The 20783-nt window shown below is 39.7% G+C and overlaps 2 protein-coding genes across 2 annotated transcripts; both read right to left on the reverse strand.

Moving 5' to 3' along the window:
* Positions 1-1588: 1588 nt before the first annotated feature.
* On the reverse strand, positions 1589-15114 carry mybbp1a (MYB binding protein (P160) 1a). Its single transcript, XM_074672173.1, has 27 exons — positions 14866-15114; positions 14135-14230; positions 13838-13921; positions 13663-13737; positions 12990-13097; positions 12699-12889; positions 12309-12476; positions 11980-12097; positions 10637-10926; positions 10430-10540; positions 10215-10340; positions 9737-9943; positions 9399-9507; positions 9080-9176; positions 8121-8287; positions 6633-6752; positions 6393-6557; positions 6080-6253; positions 5748-5905; positions 5298-5432; positions 4950-5028; positions 4179-4310; positions 4022-4090; positions 3749-3862; positions 2581-2682; positions 2362-2486; positions 1589-2152 (listed from the first exon to the last, which is right to left on the reverse strand). Exons 1-27 carry the CDS (start codon positions 15040-15042, stop codon positions 1792-1794), a joined length of 3858 nt encoding a protein of 1285 aa, XP_074528274.1. The 5' UTR covers positions 15043-15114; the 3' UTR covers positions 1589-1791.
* A 1341-nt stretch (positions 15115-16455) lies between these two features.
* tbl2 (transducin beta like 2) lies at positions 16456-19902 on the reverse strand. The gene is made up of 7 exons (XM_074672413.1): positions 19665-19902; positions 18863-18981; positions 18375-18559; positions 17954-18105; positions 17597-17723; positions 17295-17447; positions 16456-17072 (listed from the first exon to the last, which is right to left on the reverse strand). Exons 1-7 carry the CDS (start codon positions 19789-19791, stop codon positions 16613-16615), a joined length of 1323 nt encoding a protein of 440 aa, XP_074528514.1. The 5' UTR covers positions 19792-19902; the 3' UTR covers positions 16456-16612.
* Between the last annotated feature and the right edge of the window lie 881 nt (positions 19903-20783).

Genomic DNA, 20783 nt, shown 5'->3' on the forward strand with positions numbered 1-20783 from the left:
ATGACACTGTCAGTGTGTCCGTTGCTGACCAGTGCCTCACTTAAACCTAGACCTGAAAAGTTTGGTGATCATGTAGTTAATTGCTAAAACACTTTGTCTTAACTTGTCTCATGTTTTAATAGCAACATGAGAGTTTGAACTTATGTAGCATGCAAAACTCAAAGGGTGAGTTTATATACTGCAAGATTAGTGCCTCCCTGAGTTAGAGCTTTTTTTTTTCTATCAGATATACTGTGCACATACTTGAAAATCTAATTAAGACGTATGATCATCTTGAATGTTTGAATTGAGAACTTGTGAGAAAAAGTCCACTTGTTCTAATATTTAACCCCAAGACATCCAGAACTGACCAATGATGCTGTGCAAAGCCACTCTTCAGGTAAACTGGATATTGCCTCGCTGAAAAAAACATGTGATAAACTCTTCATTGCTCCCCAATGGTCACCAGGAACCTGCTGTGTCTATGCGCCCAGTCTGTACTGTGAATATGCAAGAAAGCTTTTTTGGCTTTAACAGCTGCATCCGCTGCTGGAAATGAGGTTTAGGAGCGCAGAGAGACTAAATGAAAAGAGTTCAGTTGTGGGCTAAATAAAGAAAAAGCTTAAAGAAGCTTAAATGCACTTCAGTGATAAGAAGAACAGCAGAGCTGGGTGATAATTCTCAGCCGTTTCATCACTTTGAGCGGGTGAATAATCCTTTACACATCCAAGTAGATGTGTGACTATTACATTATATAAATATAGCATAAATAAATATTCACCAGAGCAACATATGGTTAAATTTCTTCGGCCAAGCTTGTTGATTTCCAACAGAATCAAACTCAGAGATTATGAGGGGACACGCCAGAAAAATACACCACCGAACAGCCAGGCCATCTGCTCCTCTGCCCTGTTATGGATGGTGTTCTAATATGAAGCTTATGAGACTCTTGTATCAGGCAAGCATGATTTTTTAGGATATATATTTACAGCACAGTACTCCGTCATGTGAGAACAGGACCAAACAACATGTCATGTTTTCGGTCCTGCTAAAAGCCACTGCACTGGAGGTGCAGAGAGGCTTTAGGATGAGATAATTGATAGATGAGGCTGCGGCCTGCCTGCTGCTCCTGTAGATTTATAGCAGCATGGCCTCATGTCCTGTATAGCAATCCATTTGTGGAGCACTGCATCATTTTTCTGACAGATGAATTAAGGTTCTGTGTGATTGCTCACCTTAGTTTAAAGCACAGAAGCTTGCAACATCCACTGCTATACGACAGTTCTTTTTTAGTCATGTAATGTAATGAGGTGTCACTTCTGACGTTTCACACGTGTCAAAACATGATGAGTTTGCCAAGGGTCCTTCAGGATCTTTAAGTAGAAGTTAGTGGGTCGTGTTGATACAACGCACAGGCATGGCTGTCCCTGCGGAACAGATTTTGGCTTTGACAAATTACACTTTTGGATTCAGCTGAATTAAAAAGGCAATTTTTCTCTCATCTAGTTTTTCTATTTCACTATTTAACGATGCGTCAAAAAGCTGCTCTGAAGAGATAGATTTACAAGAAGAAAAATGAATTTATTGTCGCAGTCTTTTCTTTCTAATCAATATCTGTCAGGTATTAGAAAAATAATTAATCTCCATTCATTTTACGGGAATCTAAAGTTGTAAAGTAGTAAATACTGAGCTTTCTCAAAATGAACAAAATATCAGGACTACCTACAGCTGAGTGAACTCAAGATGTAGAAAACTTAAACATCAAAAACATCCTCTCTTATAAGGAAACAAACATTTATCGCAGTGTTCACTTTACATATTTCCTCCGCCCTGTTTCTTCTGTTTAGGTTTCTTCTTCTTCTTTTTGGCTGCTGTGCTCTCAGACTGCGTCTTGCTCTTCTTGGCTGGGTTTGGCTGAGAAGCCATCGTGCCATCAGCAGGCCGTTTCTGTTTAGTTTTCTTGTCATGTTTCTTTTTGGCTTGTCCTTTGTCTGCTCCCTTTTTGTCCGAGGAGGTGGAGTTGTCTGCTGCTTCTGCTGCAGCTGGCTCTAAAACAGGCTTGTTGCGCTTTTTTCTCTTCTTTGTTTCTGGCAGAAAACCTTTCTTCTTCTTGGGCTGCTGCTGCTGCTGGTCGGCGTCCTTGTCGGCTTTTGTCTTTTCAACTTTGGGTTTCCTGTGAAGGTGAACATGAAAGAAAACACATGAAGCTTGTTTTAAAAACCATGAACAAAAGCTCAGACCAATGCAGCTGATGATACAGTCTACACTTACTGTCTTAAGTTATATTCTTTGTTCAACACAAAACATTGCTTCCTATGTGCATGCAAACACTCTCATCATTACCCTTAAGGTCTTCAAGTTGAGAGATTCAGAAACACTCACATGACTCCGAAGTGTTTCATCACAGCCCAGTATGTGTCCTCCAGCTTTCCAGTCTTATTAAACGTGATGACGCTGGTCAAAGACTGTAGGACTGTCTGAAGAGGCTCCAGGTCAACAGATAACTTCTACACAGTGTGCAGGAAGCAGAGACAGAGCGCTGAGTGTGCATTTAAATCATCCCTGTCATGATTTCATCCTCGTGATCCACAGCCCACTTACCTGCTGGCGAACATGTTTGACCAGGAACTGACAGAGCTCCAGAGTTTTTACCACCTTCTCCTTCACCACTTTGCTGTCGGTCTGCCCGACCTGCTGCAGACTCTGAGAGAAGACGACAGTTGGATCAGACAGAAATTAATTTTAGTCTGATCATGTGTCCTCTGGAGAGATGATGATGACTTAACAGCAACCTCTACAACCACTGCCCTGCTATAAAAGCATTTAATGTGAAACTAAGTAACTAGAAAAGCACTCAGAGAGCGCAACACTTCAGTCCTACTTTAATGTTATACTCCCTTTTGGCAGACTGTCTGCTACAATTTGGTGTTAGTTGCAGGTTTGTACAATAATTTATTACCTGACAGTGTTGAAAATTATCATGACCCAGTACACATTTCATATTCCAGATCTTAGTATCCAGAATATTGACAGGATCTGGGTTGTACTTTTACATCTGTCAGAAATGATGGTGACCTTGTCTTGTTTTGTTTTGCAAGCCAATCCGACCATTTATCATGGAGTTATATACACATATGGTGAATGCAGATGGTGAGCCAGGTCACCTCCAAAATTTAATCATTTCTTTCTTATCCCATTTTGAACATTTCCTGTAAATTTCATCCAGATCAGTTTGTTAGTTTTGAAGTTATGTTGTTCACAGACAAACAGACAAACTCTCCCAAAAACATAACCTCCTTGGTAAAGGTAATGGCAGCGGCTCTCCTTGTTATTGAATCCAAAAGGTCCTAAAATTACCACCTTACTGTTTTTTTTAAACCAAATTAAACTGTCTTTTGTTGGAACTGACAACATTTGTCTGAAAACCTTCTTTCTTAGCGTTTAAAGCAACAAAGATACTACGAAGATATTCTTAAATTTTAATTAATGTATGCAATCCATTAAAACCCCTGTTTACTATTATTTAAAGCTACCTTTCAAGGTGCAGAAAAATAAATAATCATGTGCATCAGCAGAATCATTAACCATATGATGATAAAATGTTGCACAAGAAGTACATTTTTAAATATCTAGACAGAGTACATTATTTTTGAGTTTTGCTCAATCGCCTTGTTAGTTGGAGCTTCTGTATCTTGTAATTCCTGTAGAAAGAAGTCATGAGCATGGGTGTAGCTGTGTGGCACTGTGAAGTAGAGCTGGACTGACTTACTGCTGCTAGTTGACCTGCAACCTTTGCACACATCTCTTTCCATGGATCGCCGCTTAGCAGCTGCTGGACCTCTCTGCTCTGCATCGCCCGCAGCACCAGCACACATGCTTGGCCCTAAAACACACACACAGCAGCATCCAGTAGAAGGTAGGTATCTGATATCTATGACTATGTATTCCTGTTATTTATTCCAAACACTAAAATATTCTCACTAAGTTTATCATCTTTTCATTAACAGACAATAATTTCAGGTCACGGTTGAAAAATCTCTACCTGTTGATGCACTCTGACTCCAGTTGTGATGTGCTGCACTGCTGCGTCCAAGAGGTTTACACATAAAATCTGGAAAACACACACAGCTTGCATTAGGACCTGTCAGCAGAGATGTTGTTTTCTCATTAATCTAATCACAGCGTGTGTTTGTACCCACAGGGAATCTGCTGAAAAGGTCCATGAACATCTGGGTGGACAGAGGACTCTTCCTCTTGCCCATGAAGGTATTCAGAGCTTCTCTGAACACAGCTGAGATGCGATCCACGTCCATGTTACCCGTGAACTTCAACTACACAGCCATCATGAAAGATAGAAAATACAACACAAGTTGTAAATAATGAAATAAAGAAGGTCTGAAATCTGTTTATCCTCTGTGCTTTCAGTGTCTGGAAACTGTTCATGCTGGCTCTCTGTCAGACTGTCAAGTCTCACAAAGATGCAGCCAGTATTGCCTGTGCTTTACACACATGACAGTTCAAAATATTTTAGCAAACAACTCGTGTAAAAAACAGTTGCTGATGATTTTTAGTGAAGTACTTTTTCTGTTCCATTGGACAGAGGCCGAACTGTGACAGATGCAGCACTTTTCTGATGAGTCATCAGCTCCTGAGATAAAAGCCCTGCATTTTGATAACTGAATCATAAGTTTCAGGAAATCTAAAGGAAAAAAAAGATCATTTATCATAAAAAAAGATCTCCGACCGAGTAAGAGACTATGAAGCAGTGGAAATCGATTGATTCAGGACTGACTCAGGAAAATACAGGAACAGAGCAGACCCTTTGGTTTAAAGCAAGATGTGATGTATAAGACATAAAAAAAGAGTATTTCGGGTCAAATTGTCTAAAGATTTAACGACTGATTGATTTGTTAAAGTTGATTAGTGACTGAATCCAGAAATAAAAATGTATAACGTGTAATTTAACATACGTCACTTGCTGCAGCTTTGTCCTCCTTAGTCTCAGCAGGTGGCGCTCCTCGCAGCACTTTGACGACGTACAGAGATGCACTGCAAAAACAGAGTAACATCAATCAAATACAAAACACCTGAGGCCAAAACTCTTCAAATGGAGACAATAAAATGATAGCTGTCAGGTATTAATTCTAATTTTGTAAGCAGACTTTTTGTTAGTGTGGATCTCTGAGAGTCCTGACCTTTCACTGATCTCACCTTTATCTCATCATTTAATAAATATCTTTTATATATTAGCATTTTAAAACAAATATCACTACAACTAGTATTCAAAGTCATGTGTCACACATGCACTTTAGCAGCACCTGAAGTAGTAAAGACAGACTGAGGAGTCTGGCAGTTTCTGGGCTTTAGTCATCAGTTTGTCCAGCAGGTCGTGGAGCTCCCCCTGTCTGTCACCAACAGTCCTGCAATAAACCTTAGACCTGCACAGCTGGTTCCTGAAAATTCATTAAGAAACATATATGTCAATGATTTTTAAAGGAAAAGTTAATTATTTTATCATACATAGCAGCGTGTTAATGGATTTTTTTAAGTAGCTGAATAAATTCTGTTAAGAGTGGGATTAATTAAGCACTGAGGGAAGATCCACATTGAATTTAAATTTGAAGAAATTATAAAAAAGGATTAATAAATAGCATTTTACAATGACTGCTTCAAATCAACTACGTTATCAAGTAAAGAAAAAAAAATACACTTTTCTAAAGGAGACAGCAAATAAAGCACACACATCGAGTCTAAAGCTAACGTGATACCTGAAGATATCTGCAGCTCTGCGGAGGAAGTCCTGCTCCTGCTGGTTACTGTCTGATCTCATTCCTCTGTCAATGATGTTGAGAAGAGGCTCCACCAAACCCAGCACCAGAGGACTGCCAGCCTGCCGAGCCACAAACACATCAACCAGGTCCAACACCTACAACACAGGGAGGGACAGTTTCAGGGTTAGAGGAGGAGGAAATACTTTATAATGAAGACAGGATAAAAGTTTCTCCAGAAGAAACGGATATCACACCTTGAGTGGAATATCAAAACAAAGATACTGAAATTGTTAAACATTATTTCAAGCTCAATAGATTGAAGATAATACCTTGATCTTAAAATCTCGGACCAGCGTCTTCTCTTTCTGTATTTTTGCCTTTTCATCTTTCTTGGCCTGATTCTTCTTCTTCTGCTCTGAAAACAGAGCTGCCAGACCCTTATCCAGCTCCATCATGGCATCATCATCCAGGTCTTCATCACTGCTGCCATCGCCCTCTGTGGCCTGACAACACAACACAGCAGAGCAGAGGTCTTGAATGACAGAGTAAAGTTGTGTTTCTGTTTTGTTAATGTTAAAACCTTAGTTCAGCTTGTAATGCTGACCTCTAACCTCTGGTGTCATGAAGGGTTGAAAAACTCACCAGAGCATTTTGCTTCTGCAGGACTTTCATCAGCTCCACACGGAAATTCTGGTCCACCTCTGCGTCTTCCATGTCCTCATCCTCTTCATCATCCATTGCTTCGTCATCATCATCGTCATCATCATCATCCTTGTCATCATCATCTGATCCATCAGACTCATCCTCCTGACAAATGAAATATTTTAGAATCCAAAAAGCTGAAGCTGATTAAAGGTGCAATTAAGTTTGAGTAAGACTGACCTCCATCTCTTCATCTTCATCATCATCATCATCATCATCATCTCCCTCCATCTTCTGGGTTTTATTGTCATCAGTGACGACCACAGCACCATCCTCCTCATCTCTCTCTGGGTCCAAGACCTACATGGAGCCAAAAAAGACATTACAGTACCTTACAAAGCTTTTAGTGGGATGTACAGGACCACAGTGACTTTGAATACCATTACAGTCCCTTATTGGCTAAAGTTGGCAGCGTGCTGAAAGCTGCTGTTGGACAGCAAGATGTGTCAATTTTCTGATGATGATCTGGCACTGATGGTGGGAGCAGAATGGCGACCTTTTAATATCTGAGACCAGCGTATGACAAGTAATAATTTATATTTACACGTGTCATAGCCTCTTTTACCCACAGTATGTGTCTGAGTTCAGTTTACGACATTTGTCTTGTCAGCATATAAAGCTTATGCTAACATCAGTGTTGTAGGCAACTCACAAAACATCAAGTCAAGTTGAGTCTATAGTCTGTAGTATGTGGTGATAAATCTGGTCCGGTTTTAGTTGAATCCCTATTATGTTTTGGGCTTGCTCCCAGTATTCTTGCAATTATTTTGTTTTATTTATTTTTAGATTTTTTTTTTTCCCCACATGTTAAACATGATACACAGCTCTCGCCTGTATTTCCTATAAAGCCCTTGAAAGCCAAACACACAACCTGTGGTCCTGTTCAGGCATCCTGGCAAAAGCTGCGGCTGAACAAGTCAAAATGATAATTCATGTGTGGCTAAACACACGTGCCATCTCCTTCTGGAAACTGAATAAGTCATCAAGGCCTTGTACAAAAACAACAACATCACAACAGCCTTGTATAATAAATAACTCTGAGTCCTCCTCGCAACCCTCTCAGTCCAAATCTATGCAGCTAGAGCAAGTCCTGAAAAATCAGGATACGAGTCCAACTTGAGAACAAGCCTTGGAGTGAAGTCTTACAACAGAAGTTCACACAGTTTGAAAGTGTTCATTCAAACAGAACAACATTATCTAGTTATTTCATAAATGGATAAAGTTACAGTAAATGGTAACAGCTATAAAACAAGTGGAGTGTGTGGTTTCTTTTATTTATGATGTATGAATATCTAACACCATGAAAAGTCAGTAGTTTGCAGAGGAACACACCTGGTGTTTTTTTCAAGTCATTTCTGAATTCATATTTTTTGGCATTTTTTGGATCCATTTTTTAAAATATATTTTATTGGACAGGAAAACTGAAGAAAGAAAGAAAATGTGTGTGGGGTGGGGAATAGGATGATGGGATGAGGACAGTAACCTCTGTGCACAAGATGCACAATTCAGTCACTGCCGACTCATACCCCGAAATAAGGAACCTTTACTGTGCAAAACAAGGACCCCAACCATGACAAACCAACATATATTTATTAACATTTCAGTGACAAGTTAAAACTGACTGTGCTTTACTCTTACACCATAAAGAACCTTATACATGTTACTCACATCCAGGATGGCAGTGAGAGCTGCAGCAGTCACATGGGGGCAGATGGAGGAGAAGACCGTCTTGCAGACCTGTCTGATGAGTCGGCTCGGCTGGGACAGAAGGGACAACAAGATGTCCACCATAACCTCCACCCACTCCGGCTCTTCTTCCTCTTGCTGCTCTGTAGCTGTGTCCAGGGAAAGACGAAAAACATCATCTTTAAAGATGGATTTGTTGACTTATAGTGTTTCTTATCACTTTAAAGCAGCAAAAGACGCTGTTAACACAAAATAAAGCTTATTAAAGGCGAATTGTCTTTTACATGAAAAAGTATGGAAACACACAGCTGCCTTTTTATGAATCAGTCTCATCCTCATTCTGGGTTTGTCTGATCTGACAGTATCAAAAACTAGAAAAGCACTTGGAGAGCGCAGACCTCCGCCAAGCATATTGTGATTGTCCTGCGACACTTCAGTCCTACTTTAATGTTATACTCCCTTTCAGCAGACTGTCTGCAACAATTTGGTGTTAGTTGCAGGTTTGTACAATAATTTGTTACCTGACAGTTTTGAAAATTATGATGGCCCAGTACATATTTTATATCTCGGATCTTAGCATCTAGAATATTGCCAGAATCTGGATCGTACTTTACATCTGTCAGAAGTTATGGTGACCTTGTCTTGTGTTGTTTTTTTCAGAGCAATCCGACCATTTATCATGAAGTTATAAACACATATGGTGAAAACGGCCCTATCTCACAATGATAAAGAATCCTTTGAAAAAGAATCCTAGATCCAGACGGTGATCCAGATCACCTCCCAAATTTAACCACTTTTTCCTTATTCCATTTTGAATATTTCCTGAAAATTTCATCAAGATCCGTAGGTAAATTTTTGAGTTATGTTGTTCATAGAAAAACAGACAAACTCTCCCAAAAACATATCCTTCTTGGCGGAGGTAATAATAAAAGAGGCCTCACCTTGTTTCTTCTTCTTCTTCTTCTTGTCTTTCTTTTCCTGAGCTTTTTCCTTACAGCTCTGCAAGTCCTTCATGATGTCCAGCAGCTCCTCAGGGGCCTTCAAGAGAAAATACACTTAAGGCAGTGGGAAAAAAAATCCTTCTCTGGCTGCTGTCTGGGTTACGTCTCAGCAGTTGATTTTTTTTCTGACTGGAAATCAAACCATGATAATCTACAGTAGACAACAGAACAGGCCTCAAAAATGTATTTATCAACAAGGAGCAACAAAACAAGGCCGCAGCGTTAACTCCAGCATATCACAGCTCTGGTAGTGTTTTACCTTAAAGAGATGCATGCCGACCAACAGGAAAAGCTGCTGGAACGCACTGCTCTCTGCAGTCAGGCCTTTCTTTGATTTCTTCCTCAGGCTTGACACAGACTCCAGCATGCTGAAAAAGCACGTGTAGAATCAGCAGTCAAACATGTTCACACCTTCTACAGAACGGCTAATTAAACAGATAGCATGTGAAAGTGGAGAGTGAAAATGTACAGGCATGAACAGCTGTCTTATTTAACAACGCATCTTAATTTTTTCACTTGTGCATAAACAGAGCCCTTGAAGACACTTGTAATGTGATCCTGGTGCAGCATCATATGGACCAGGATCTGTTGTCCCACCTGTCCCAGGCTTGTTTCTGCTCAGGGGTGAATGGTTTGCTGCTCTGGGCGTGTTTCGGTTGGCTCAGCAGGACTTGAGCGTACTGGACCAGGTGGTAGATCCACATGGTGCCATCCGCTGTTACGCCCAGCACCCGCTTGTGGTTAACTGACGCACCCTCTGCTGAGTCCTCATTTACAGGTAGGTGGTGCATGGACAGAAGAAGTCTGGAGGGTGGAAATTAGAGATACACAACACAGGGAATCAGTAAAAGAAGAACTTACAGGATCATATAGAAAGTTTGTGAGATTTTCCTTCACTTCTTGACTTTGATGATCCTCTACTGAAGCTCACTCTTGGCTCATTTGTAAAATAAACATGAACTGTACCAGAGCCAGCGAAAAAACAACACATTTTCTTTCTATGCAAAGGGGAAAAGATGTCTCTGATGTGATAAGAGTTGCTGTTGAGTAACATCGAAGAAGTTTCAGAACTCACCCAAAGAAAGAAGTGGTGAGCGACGCTCTGGTTCTGTCATCCAGAGGGACCAACAGTTTCCCCTCTGTCTCAGGTATTTCTGCTGTGGCTTTCTTTGCACTGAAGAACGCGTGGAAAAATACAAACCTGGAAACCCAACCACATCAGCTGATGACCCTCTCTTCATCAAACATGGAGACCTCATAACCCGTCCTCATAAACTGTCCTTTTCTTACCTGGCCACGTCCATGATTAGATCCTCCTGCCTCTTCACTTGGTGGTTGTCTATGATCGAAACAAGCCGAGCAACAATCCACTTCCTCAGACCGAAAATGGAGTTCTCTTTTCTGGGGAGAAAAACAAACATTTGATTTGTGTTTGTTGGCTCTGATCACCATGACCCAGAGATCTTAAGGTAAAATACACTCGGTGAATACACTCACTGTTCCTTTCCTTCCTGGTTGTCTTTCTGCTTGCGGGTGCTTAGTCTGAGCAGCTTGTCCAGCTGAGGTTGCAGGAACATCTTCTTCAGCCAGTCCACGTAGCTCTGCAGAGCTGCGGGCTGAAGGTGCTGAACCACTCTCCACGTTGATGGTACAACAGGGTGACCCTGGTTGGTGAGCGAGGAGAAGCCTACCATCACTGCAAGCTGTTTCTCAGAATCCTGACAGCCCTGCAGGAAGTCCGACACGTAGACCTCCATCTCTGGGGCCAGTTTGAAGCGGTCTGGTTTCTGCGGAGGGGACATGATTGAAGAGATATTGAATTGCTTGGAAAAAGTAAATAGATTTGCCGGTAGGAAAAGTTTCTTGAGACTGTATTTATACAAGGGGTGGGAGAAAATAACGAAAATCAATATATCGGGATTTTTGGTTGACAGCATCAAAATCCTGATCCTTTGTCAAAAAAAAAATGTTTTTGTTTTTTTTTCAAATTCAAATTATTCAAATCGGTCTTTGTTTATAAACTGGATTGGAAAAAAATTACCACTTTTCTCCATCAGAGGGTGAAATGTTTCTCACTAACTCACGAAATGTGCATTTCATAGGAAAATATGGCTCCTGATACAGTCTGTAGACATTGTCATCATCATTTGCTTTTTCACATGGTCTGATGTTTAAAAAAGCAAACTAAAAATCTAAAAAGTAAATATTGAAGAATCGCAATTTAAATCGAATCGGCACCCCAAAAATCGTAATGGTATCAAATTACGAAAACAGCATATTGCCCTAGCCCTACTTTATACGAGAAACTAAATCAGTAAAATTTTATTTTTGTCTGTTAATATCTCAAAATAAGACATTTTCTGGACCTGTCAGGTGAATGTGGCTCATATTAAGTCAATGGTACATCAACTATTGCTTTAGAGTTCTGTTTTGCAAGTTTTACAGAGTGCTTTAATTTGGATCACATGAACAGCTTCACTGATTTAGTAAAGAAAATATTTGCAACTTTAGAGTGGAAATCTTGCATAAAGTAGAGGATTTTGTTCATGGTACCTTTACCTAAACTATTAGAAGAAAAACATTAAGTCTCAAACTTCACTGTGCTGATGGAATGACTGTTCTGGAAACTGACACAAAGCTGACTGTACAGGGGCAGTAAGCAAACACTAAGCTTTATAATTATAAGTGAGGCCATGTGTCAGTCTGGGCAGTATAAAAACGCTGGCTCTTGGAACAATCAAAAAAACAATCTGTCTGTTAAAATGCTCAAATTGCCTCAGTTCATCCAGGCTGCTAGGTGTCTTTCTCATGTTTAAGATCGACTGGACGACAGCTCTTACCTGAGAAGACACTACGTGTTCTCCGTAGTGCATCATCACATCTCCACTCAAAACCTCCTTCAGCTGCTCTATGGACAGGAGAGGCAGAGCAGCACCCAGCAGGCGGAAGCTCAGGTAACTGGACGCAAACAGGAAAACACCAGATGAACGTGTTAAGAGGCTGCATTTAACTTGAACCAGGACAGCACAAGATGATGGTGGAGCTGAATTCTTATTCTGAATGGTTTATTTCGCTCACAGTGTTAGATCAATGTGATTTGAATTACATCTTCTGAACAACTAGACCCTGGTTGTCACACCACTGTCACGTTATCCTGCTGTTCACTCACTGAGTCGGCCCTGCCTGCTCCTTAAACATGCCGTTGATGATGGCGTTATTCCAGAAGAGCTGGAAGCTGTCTTCTTTCAGAGAGAGCTTCAGGAGGTCCAGGGCCACCACGGGGAGCACACACTCCTTCTTCGCCGAGCGTGCCGCCATTTTCAACACCTCTGTCAACCTGTCATAGAACATTATTACACACGGTTTCTATTTTTCGCACTGTGGCTGTTAATTAGCAGATTTCTACATTCATTTTAACATATCTTAAGGATGATGACAGGCCTACATGCTTACATCGTCAAACCACCACAAAATGAAGGCATACTCAACACAATTAAGGAAGATGATGTGACAAAAAAGGAACAAATAACAAGATAAACAGAGAAAAACGTCTTAGTACTTTGGGATGTTGTCGTTGTTGATGATTGTTGATGAGCCCAGCAGCTTCTTGAGTTTCTTTGGTTTGAGAGTTTGAGGGAAGCGCTGCAGTGCCACCAGCAGTAACTGCAGCTGCTCTGGGGTACTGAACGCTGATGCCAGGTCAGTTTGCAGAGCGCTGAAAAGGACCTCTTCAAACACCTCCTCTTGGATCTGGGAGAGAGGAAACACATTTAATTAGAAATACAAGAAACCTGTCAAACTTGATAGAATTACTGTGTCTGACTTAAAGAAACAGAGCAGCAGTTATTACCTCACCGAGGATGTCCATCATGGTCTTGTTGGGGAGGTCTTTCAAGTGTTGTCTGTGTTGGCTGAGGCTCTGGAGGAGCTGAACACATCCCAAAACAACTTCCGGCTCCTGCAGAAACATTAACACGCCATTTCACCAAGGCTCAGACAAAAGCAGCAGCATGCAGGTGCACCATAAAGCATAATGATACTTGGATACGGCTGGACTAAATTTAAGGGATTTAGAGGCAGAGATAAACTTCAGTGCAATAATTTACCTCACCAATTAGTATATTAGTTTAAAGGAAACATCACTTACATCTCCATAACCTGAAAGGCTTACTCCTTTATATATCCACAACACTCACATGATGAGTGCGATATTACATGAATGGATGTGACATTTTATTAGTCTGTAAAATAAAGATCAGACTAAAAGGACAAAAATGTTCCTACTCATATTTTCCAGATATAGTGTGCTCAGTTATTTATAACTTCAACACTTTTGTTCATTCTGAAAACCCGTAGTCCTCAGCCTCAGGAGACATTGTCATTGTAAATTAATTGGACACTACCACGTTGCTCCTGGACTCACAAGAGGTGTTGAGTAACTATTTTTCACATATAAAACAGTGCCTCCCCAAAGTTTAACTAGACTTTCTATAAAAACAATGAACTGCAGTGGGACTACTTACTTTAGAGAGGCGAGTGGACTGCTGTAAGGCGAGGACGCCAAACATGTTCCCAAACAAAGCATTTCTGAAAAGTTTCTGAAGGAGGAGAGAACAATGTTACATAAAAACAAAACAAAACAAAACATAGGCTATTGTTTAAGTTTGTGAAGCCAACAGGGTAAAAACGAACACACACCTTTTTCACAGACTGCAAGTTGTGCTTTTCTTTGATTCTGTTAAGTATACTCTGCAGGGTGACGTCTTCAAATGCACTTAGCACCTAGAAAACAAAAATTTTGGCAGAACTTATGTTAATTTCACCTGTGGCCACTCAAATCATAAATCAAAGACACAAGTAATAAATTAAACTGAGAAAACAAGTATGAAAACAAGTTGTGGTTTTACATCACTCTCTCTTACACAACTCTTAGAAGATATAAACCCATGATAAGCTAATGTGCCACATTTTACAGTAAATATAAGCTTGTCTCACCTGTCCCAGAGCCAGGCTGAATCCAGGCCGTGCAGGCTCCCGTGTGTGTGCCAGGCCATCAACCAACCTTTTAAACGTGTATTCCAGCTCATCTGCCTGCAGTTACAAGCACAACATTACATTTAATGAACTAATTAACTACTTTGTGATTGAGTTTTTATAAACAAGGATAAGGTGAGATAAGCACTTTGGTGCATGGCAATGAAAACACATGGAACAGGGAAAAAATCCAGACTCATAATTAGAAAAATACAAACTGTAACATTAATTTGGTATGCATTCAAAAATGTATTGAATTCACAGTTTGAATGAGAAAAGATGTCAGAGGTAATTAATGGACTTTTCAGTCTACCAAAGGTATATCTAATCTGTTGTTGAGAAGTTTCCTTCTTTCATAATTTAAAACAGGCTTATATGGCAATAAATAACAGCAGGGGTACACCAATAAAAAAAAAACTGATAAAAAAAAACAATATGTCACAAAATCTCATACCATTTAGTATAAGAGTCTACTCTGTCAGAATTTTCATAAAGCAGACAAAAATATTAAAAATGCATTGTTTGAGATCATGTTAGAATCTAGCTGAAATGACCACAGCACAGTTAAAATTGTTTAAGACACTTTCAAAGCCCAGTCTACAGAACTAGTACTATTTCATGATTTAAATGTATTATGCTTGTCTACCATGCTGGAATAACATACAGCCCGTTAGTGACAGTCACCTACTCACCTTGTTGTTGGTTTTGAGGTACTGGATAAGGTCTTCTATTGCCTTCAGACGGACTTCCTGATCCGGTTTAGCCAAGTCCCAAAAGAAGTCAAGAAAGACCCGGTTCTGTTGAAGGATCCCAGTCGGCCGGACCGGCTCCACTGTTTTCACTGAGAGCTCAACCATCTCTGCAGACATCTAACAGCTCAAACACTGATGTCCATGCTGTGAGAGAAAAACGTGCCGCAGCTACTGCTTCCGGGTCAACTCTTCCGCGTTTTTTCCACACATATACATAAAACTTTATTTAACAAACTAAACAACGCTACCTGCGAATACAATTATACAACTACAGTTTTTTGGTATTCCAGGGGAAAAAAATTCCCTCAATAATAAATCTGTTTTTCAGTTATGATAAATAATAAAATAATTATCTTTTCAGTTTCATAGAATATGATTCATATTACGCTACATTATAGTGAGACTTAACTGGTAACAAATACGCAATAATGTATAGTTTTATGGAAGATTAAAATATTAAAAACATAATCTAGCTCTTTAAGTTATTTACTTCATCTGGTGTTAATAACATTCAATTTGCCCATCTTATTTTCCTTTCCTGCCTTTATTTTTAAAATGAATATTAACCCAGTCTATGATATTAACACTTCTGCAACCACTTTTGTAAGTCAGTTCCTGGCTGGCAAGTAAAGAAGTATAACTTACACATATTTTTTACCCAATAATTTCTACTATTTCAAATAATAAGAATGTTTTTTGTTGGGCTTTTCTTTCTTTAAAAATCTGAGCCCATCTCATTTCTTTACTTTGGTTCTCCTTTAAATAGTTAAATTTTATAGAATTTTTCATTAGCTATTACTAAAAAAAAAACTGATAGTACTACTGATAGTGTATTTTGTGTGTGGTGATAAAGAAGCCACTACAATCCTGTGATGTTTCTATGATTAAGATATGGCTGTCCAGATCATAAATTTCTTCTCTAGATTCTTCACAAATTTTTTATCAGATTCATTCATTGTTTTAAATAACCCAGCTCAGCTGTCAAAGAAGGTTTTGAGGCAGCCTCCTGATAGCACAAGCTATAAATTGTTAAATCTTAAAGATCAATTCATCCTTACACAAGGAAATAAAACTAATAACTTGTTATTAAATCTGTTCCATCACTGAAATAAAATGTTGATAGGATTTCATTTTTGGCTATTACAGATTGATTTGATCAAATTTTGTAAGATAAGTATGTACTTCTTGGTTTGGATCTTCAATGTAGGCTTTTCCATTCCTGCTGAGAAAGCAGTCACCCACCAAATACTCTGTGTCATAAGAAAGTTCACCTGCAGCAGCTTTCTAAGTCAGCAGGGTTGGTCACAGATGCTACAATTTTAGGCTGATGTGTTAGATTATGGCCCCTACAAGTGTTGAGTTTTCTTAAGCCTCTTAGGGTTATGTATATTACAAGAAAATGTATACTTATAAAGAGACAATGCTTCAAATTACATTGCACTTGCAGCGAGCAAATATAAAACTACTGGTGAGATTTTGTTTGAACCAAAATAAATAATGAAAAGAAGAAAAACATCTAAACGAAAACAATTCAACTTTGCATAAAAAGTTATTCTTTATTAAAACAGCATGCACCCTATTCCCAACCTGATCATTTAGTCTCAGAGAGAGAACTCTGGTTGCAAAAAAACATTAGCAGTCCAATTTAGACACTTTCACATTCAGAACATAGTTTCTTAGAGAGATTTTAGTCCACAGGACCAACCAGCACAGCGTCCAAGGCGCTCTGAGCCTCTGCAATCTGCTGCTTCAGTCTCTGCTTCATGGCCTCATTCTGGGCCTTCTTCAGCATGTCCTGCATGTCTCTAATTGCTGCTCTGTAGCCAGGAGCGTTGTGAAACACCCGGATGGCTTTGTCCCCACTGCACACCAAGAATCGCCCGTTTATGTCAAATCTGAGGTCAGTGATCTCCTCACTATGGATGCCGGGCATTTCCTCCTCCAGCTCACCACTGGCAGCACTGTACATGGTCACATTACAGCCACTACTGATGGCCACCACCCGACCATCTGGAGATAAAGCCACACGGCTGCCGTCTGACGACACACACTGGACTGTCTTCAGGAGGTAGGGGTCCTGCTGCTTTTTGTATTCAACATCTGTGTTCCACAGTTTCCATGTGCCATCTTTGGAGACAGTCACCATTCTAAGAATGAAAAGAGAACAATGACAGGGCTGTGTATAATTATCTGATGCAGCAGTGAACATAGTTGCTTTTAAAAATTATACTGATTTTAATTTTCACAATAACATGTTTATTATGAGGTAGAAAAAACCCTCTTTTCACAGACTTAATATTAAGCTAAGCTGCTCTAATGTCACTTTTTCATCATAACCTATAGTCTAACTGAAAATAAGCCTCCATTACCTGTGAGAGTCATTGGAAAAGGCAAATGAGTGAACTCCTGCAGAGTGGCCCTTCAGGTCAAAAGCTCGAGCCACCTCTTTGAACTCTCCTCCTTTCCCAAAGCAAACCTCCCACACCTTCACGTCAGGAGTAAAGCCACATGATGCAACAAACCTGAGGAAGAGAAACACAGCTGGATCAGCTTTATCTCTAAACAAATCCCCTTAAGTTTTACTGGTTTTGTGAAAACATTCACGAGGCTCTGTAAAATCTGACCCCTTTATAATTAAGCAGACGATTTGTGGATGGAGGATGGGACTTACCTGCCACAGGGGGAGATAGCAGCATAAGAATTTGTCATTTGGTTGGTGTTGATGGAGGCCAGAATCTCTCCTTTCAGGTCCCAGATGAGGATGGTGGTGTCAGTGGAGGCACTCATAATAAACTTTCCTGGACAGAGAAAACAGAGCATCAACCAATCTTGACATTACGAGACAAAGTGCATGATCCAATAAATTAATGCACTGTAGGGTCTGTCAGCTGCCAACAACAGGGAAAAATCTTAAGTGAGTTAATTCTGTAGCTTAGACTGTTACACAAAAGGCTTTTTCAGTCACAGCTTAAGCACTTAAAAAATTAAAAACTCATTCATAATTTGAGGCATTTTGCGAGTCCTGTACCAGTCTCTGCGATTCCAATGTTGAGGATGGGTGCTTTGTGTTTCTGTGGAAAGTCCTCTGGAGCAGCTTTGAAAGTCATATAGCCGTCCTCCTTTTTGATCATTTTGAAAATTCGAATTGTATCTCCATTAGCCAACCAGGTAATAAATGCCCTGCATGAACATAGTAAGAGTCAGTAAAGAGAATGCTTGAATCATAATGTGTGCAAAAACTATCAGAGGATAAAGTAATGTATGACACAGAGAGCAAAATACTGCACATGGGTTCAATCTGAGGGAGAAACTTATGAAGTGACACTGTCAAACAAGAAGTAATTAAAAACGTAATCTGTTTTAACAGTTCTTGGTGAGATGACTGGTGTAGAGGTGCAATAGCTAAATCTAAGTTTTGGTTCAAGAGATCTAAAAAGAAAAGCAGAGACCTGGAGTCCGGGCTGAAACTAACTAGCGTGGCATGATCCAGCTCCACATTGGCTCTCAGACACTTGTGTTCCCGGTCCAGGAAGTCCTTTGTGCTCCAGATCCGGACTGTACGGTCATCAGCACACGAGGCCAGGTACTTCCCATTGCTGCTAAAATCAAGGCACGTCACATTTCCACTGTGGCTCTGAAAAATAATAAAAGATAAAAAAGAAACACATGCTCAAGGAATGTTGGGACAATAAGGGAAACTAAAATAAGAGCAGATTTTTTTCAAGTGAAATTGTTAATCTAAAAAAAATATATCACAGGATGTAGGATATAGTTTGTTGTGCCATACAATTATAAATCTGTGTGTTTATCTAATGGAGAAAACATTTCTGTTTGACAAAAGTATATCACCTGATGTTAAGAGCTACATATCTGTCTTAGAACAGCAAGTTTCTTGGGCTGTGTTGTCTTTTACTGTGTTAGTGTCAGTCCAGTTTACCTTCAGGGAGGATGCCAACAGTGGATGGCTGAAAGTGTGCTGTGCAGCCTTATCCTTGCGGCTGCGTTGCTTTTCCTGCTTTGGTTTCTTGGATACTGGGGCTTTTGTACTGCTCTCAGCTGAAAGGTGAGACACGAGAATAATGAGTAAATTTTAATTTAGCAAAATTAACACACAATCCTGAAAGCCTCTGACACACAAGACAACACTCTGCAAACTTGATCCAGAAGTAATACCGAAAAATGTTGTCAAAGTATACTTTAATAATGACTTATTGCAGGAAGTCATTGAACCTTAACCTGAGAAAAAAAATCTGCAGTGCTGATCTGATTTTCTGATTTTATTTCAGAAACCCCTGGGAAATTGTCGCAAGTGATTGCCAGGCGCTTCTTTAGGGACTTTGCTGTATTGATAAAGCAGTATTTACACCAGAAGCGCGGCAACAGGTTAATTTTGAGGCCCAGTGAGGACAATACCCGTAGTTATGAAATATTCATGTATTTCTGCTTAATTAACAGAGATAGGAAGAAGTAACAAAAATAATTCATCCCGCTGGTCCAAGTGTGCAACCTTTGTCAACTGGCTTACAGGTGACAGTCGCTTCTAGTTCCTTTAAATTTTCTGTGAAGTTATTGGGAAACTCGTGTATTTTTCATTTCGAACACAATTTCCTTCAGTTTCTTATGAATGGCAAGGAGCTGGAATGACGCGTGTGGCCAAAGAGCACAGAGATATGACAGAGTTGGTGACTCACCGCCTCCCTCTCATCTAGAGTTACGCTGTTAGCTCGTATGGCTCTTACCGGTAAACTCCGCCGCCTGCTCCTGCTCCTCTCTAATTTCTTCTTTCCGTCTGCCCACCGCGAGTGCAACTAAGATGACTAAAGCACCTAACAACAGAGTCAATGCGACTAAAGCGGCGACTTCCATGATCAAATCGCTCTGCCACGTACTTTGCACAGCTAACGTTCAGTTGGACACTGCTCACTGTTTGAGTTGTACGCATGCGTGGAAGTCTTCTTCGTGAGCCGTTCTTATACTGTCCGCACAGACTGGTGATAAACCAATCTAAGCAACCGTTACCGCCACTTAACGGACAATAACGTATTACCATTCTCTAACAAAAAAAGGGGAAATGTTCTCCTCTTAGCTCTACTTGTTTAAACACTTCTGTAGCGGCTGAGTGTGGAAGAAAATATCAAAGTGCATTATAGTGCAAAATACCACAGTCAAGCATCACATCTTTTACAGATAGTTATTTTCATTGAAAAATGCCTATTTAAGAGCAAAAAAGACAGCAGGAACACAATGTTCTTTATGTATATCATCTCAAAGAAATTATTCTGAGGGTACAGACCCTGAAGAGGTCTACTAGAGTGTCCAAAAACAATGCGGGAAAAAACTGAAGCTAATATAACTTATTTGTTTACATAGAGGTAGCACCAGCCAGTTTAACCTAAGGGATAAGACACATGATACTGTTGCATTAAATCTCAGGGATGGTGAGATGACTAATGGTGTAGAGTACTTAAAATAAAGCAAATATTCTTTATTTTTCTATTTTAATCAAAACTTAAGTGTATTGATTATTTGGTCAGTAAGATGTCAGCACATAGACAACTTCCTTTTTCAAGTTTAGACTAAAAGAAATAAGAAAGCTGTAAAATTTAAAATTAAGTAACATATCTTTGGCAAGAAAACATTGTTTGTAAATGTTTCAAGCAATAAAAATTTGAAACTGCAGTGCGACTGTCTTTGCATGGTGCTGAGACCAAATCTTTTTGTACACTCGTGAAATGCTTACTAAGTATTCCAAAAATCTATAAAATACATGTAAATATAAAAGTATAGAGATAGGATGCACCTACAAATCACTGTCAGTCAGTGATGTGGTCACTTGGCAGACAAGTAAAAGAACCAGA

This window comes from Halichoeres trimaculatus, unplaced genomic scaffold (assembly GCF_033239565.1).
Source record: "Halichoeres trimaculatus isolate MK-OKI-2021-1 unplaced genomic scaffold, fHalTri1.1 fHalTri1_scaffold_6, whole genome shotgun sequence".
Classification (NCBI taxonomy): Eukaryota; Metazoa; Chordata; class Actinopteri; order Labriformes; family Labridae; genus Halichoeres; species Halichoeres trimaculatus.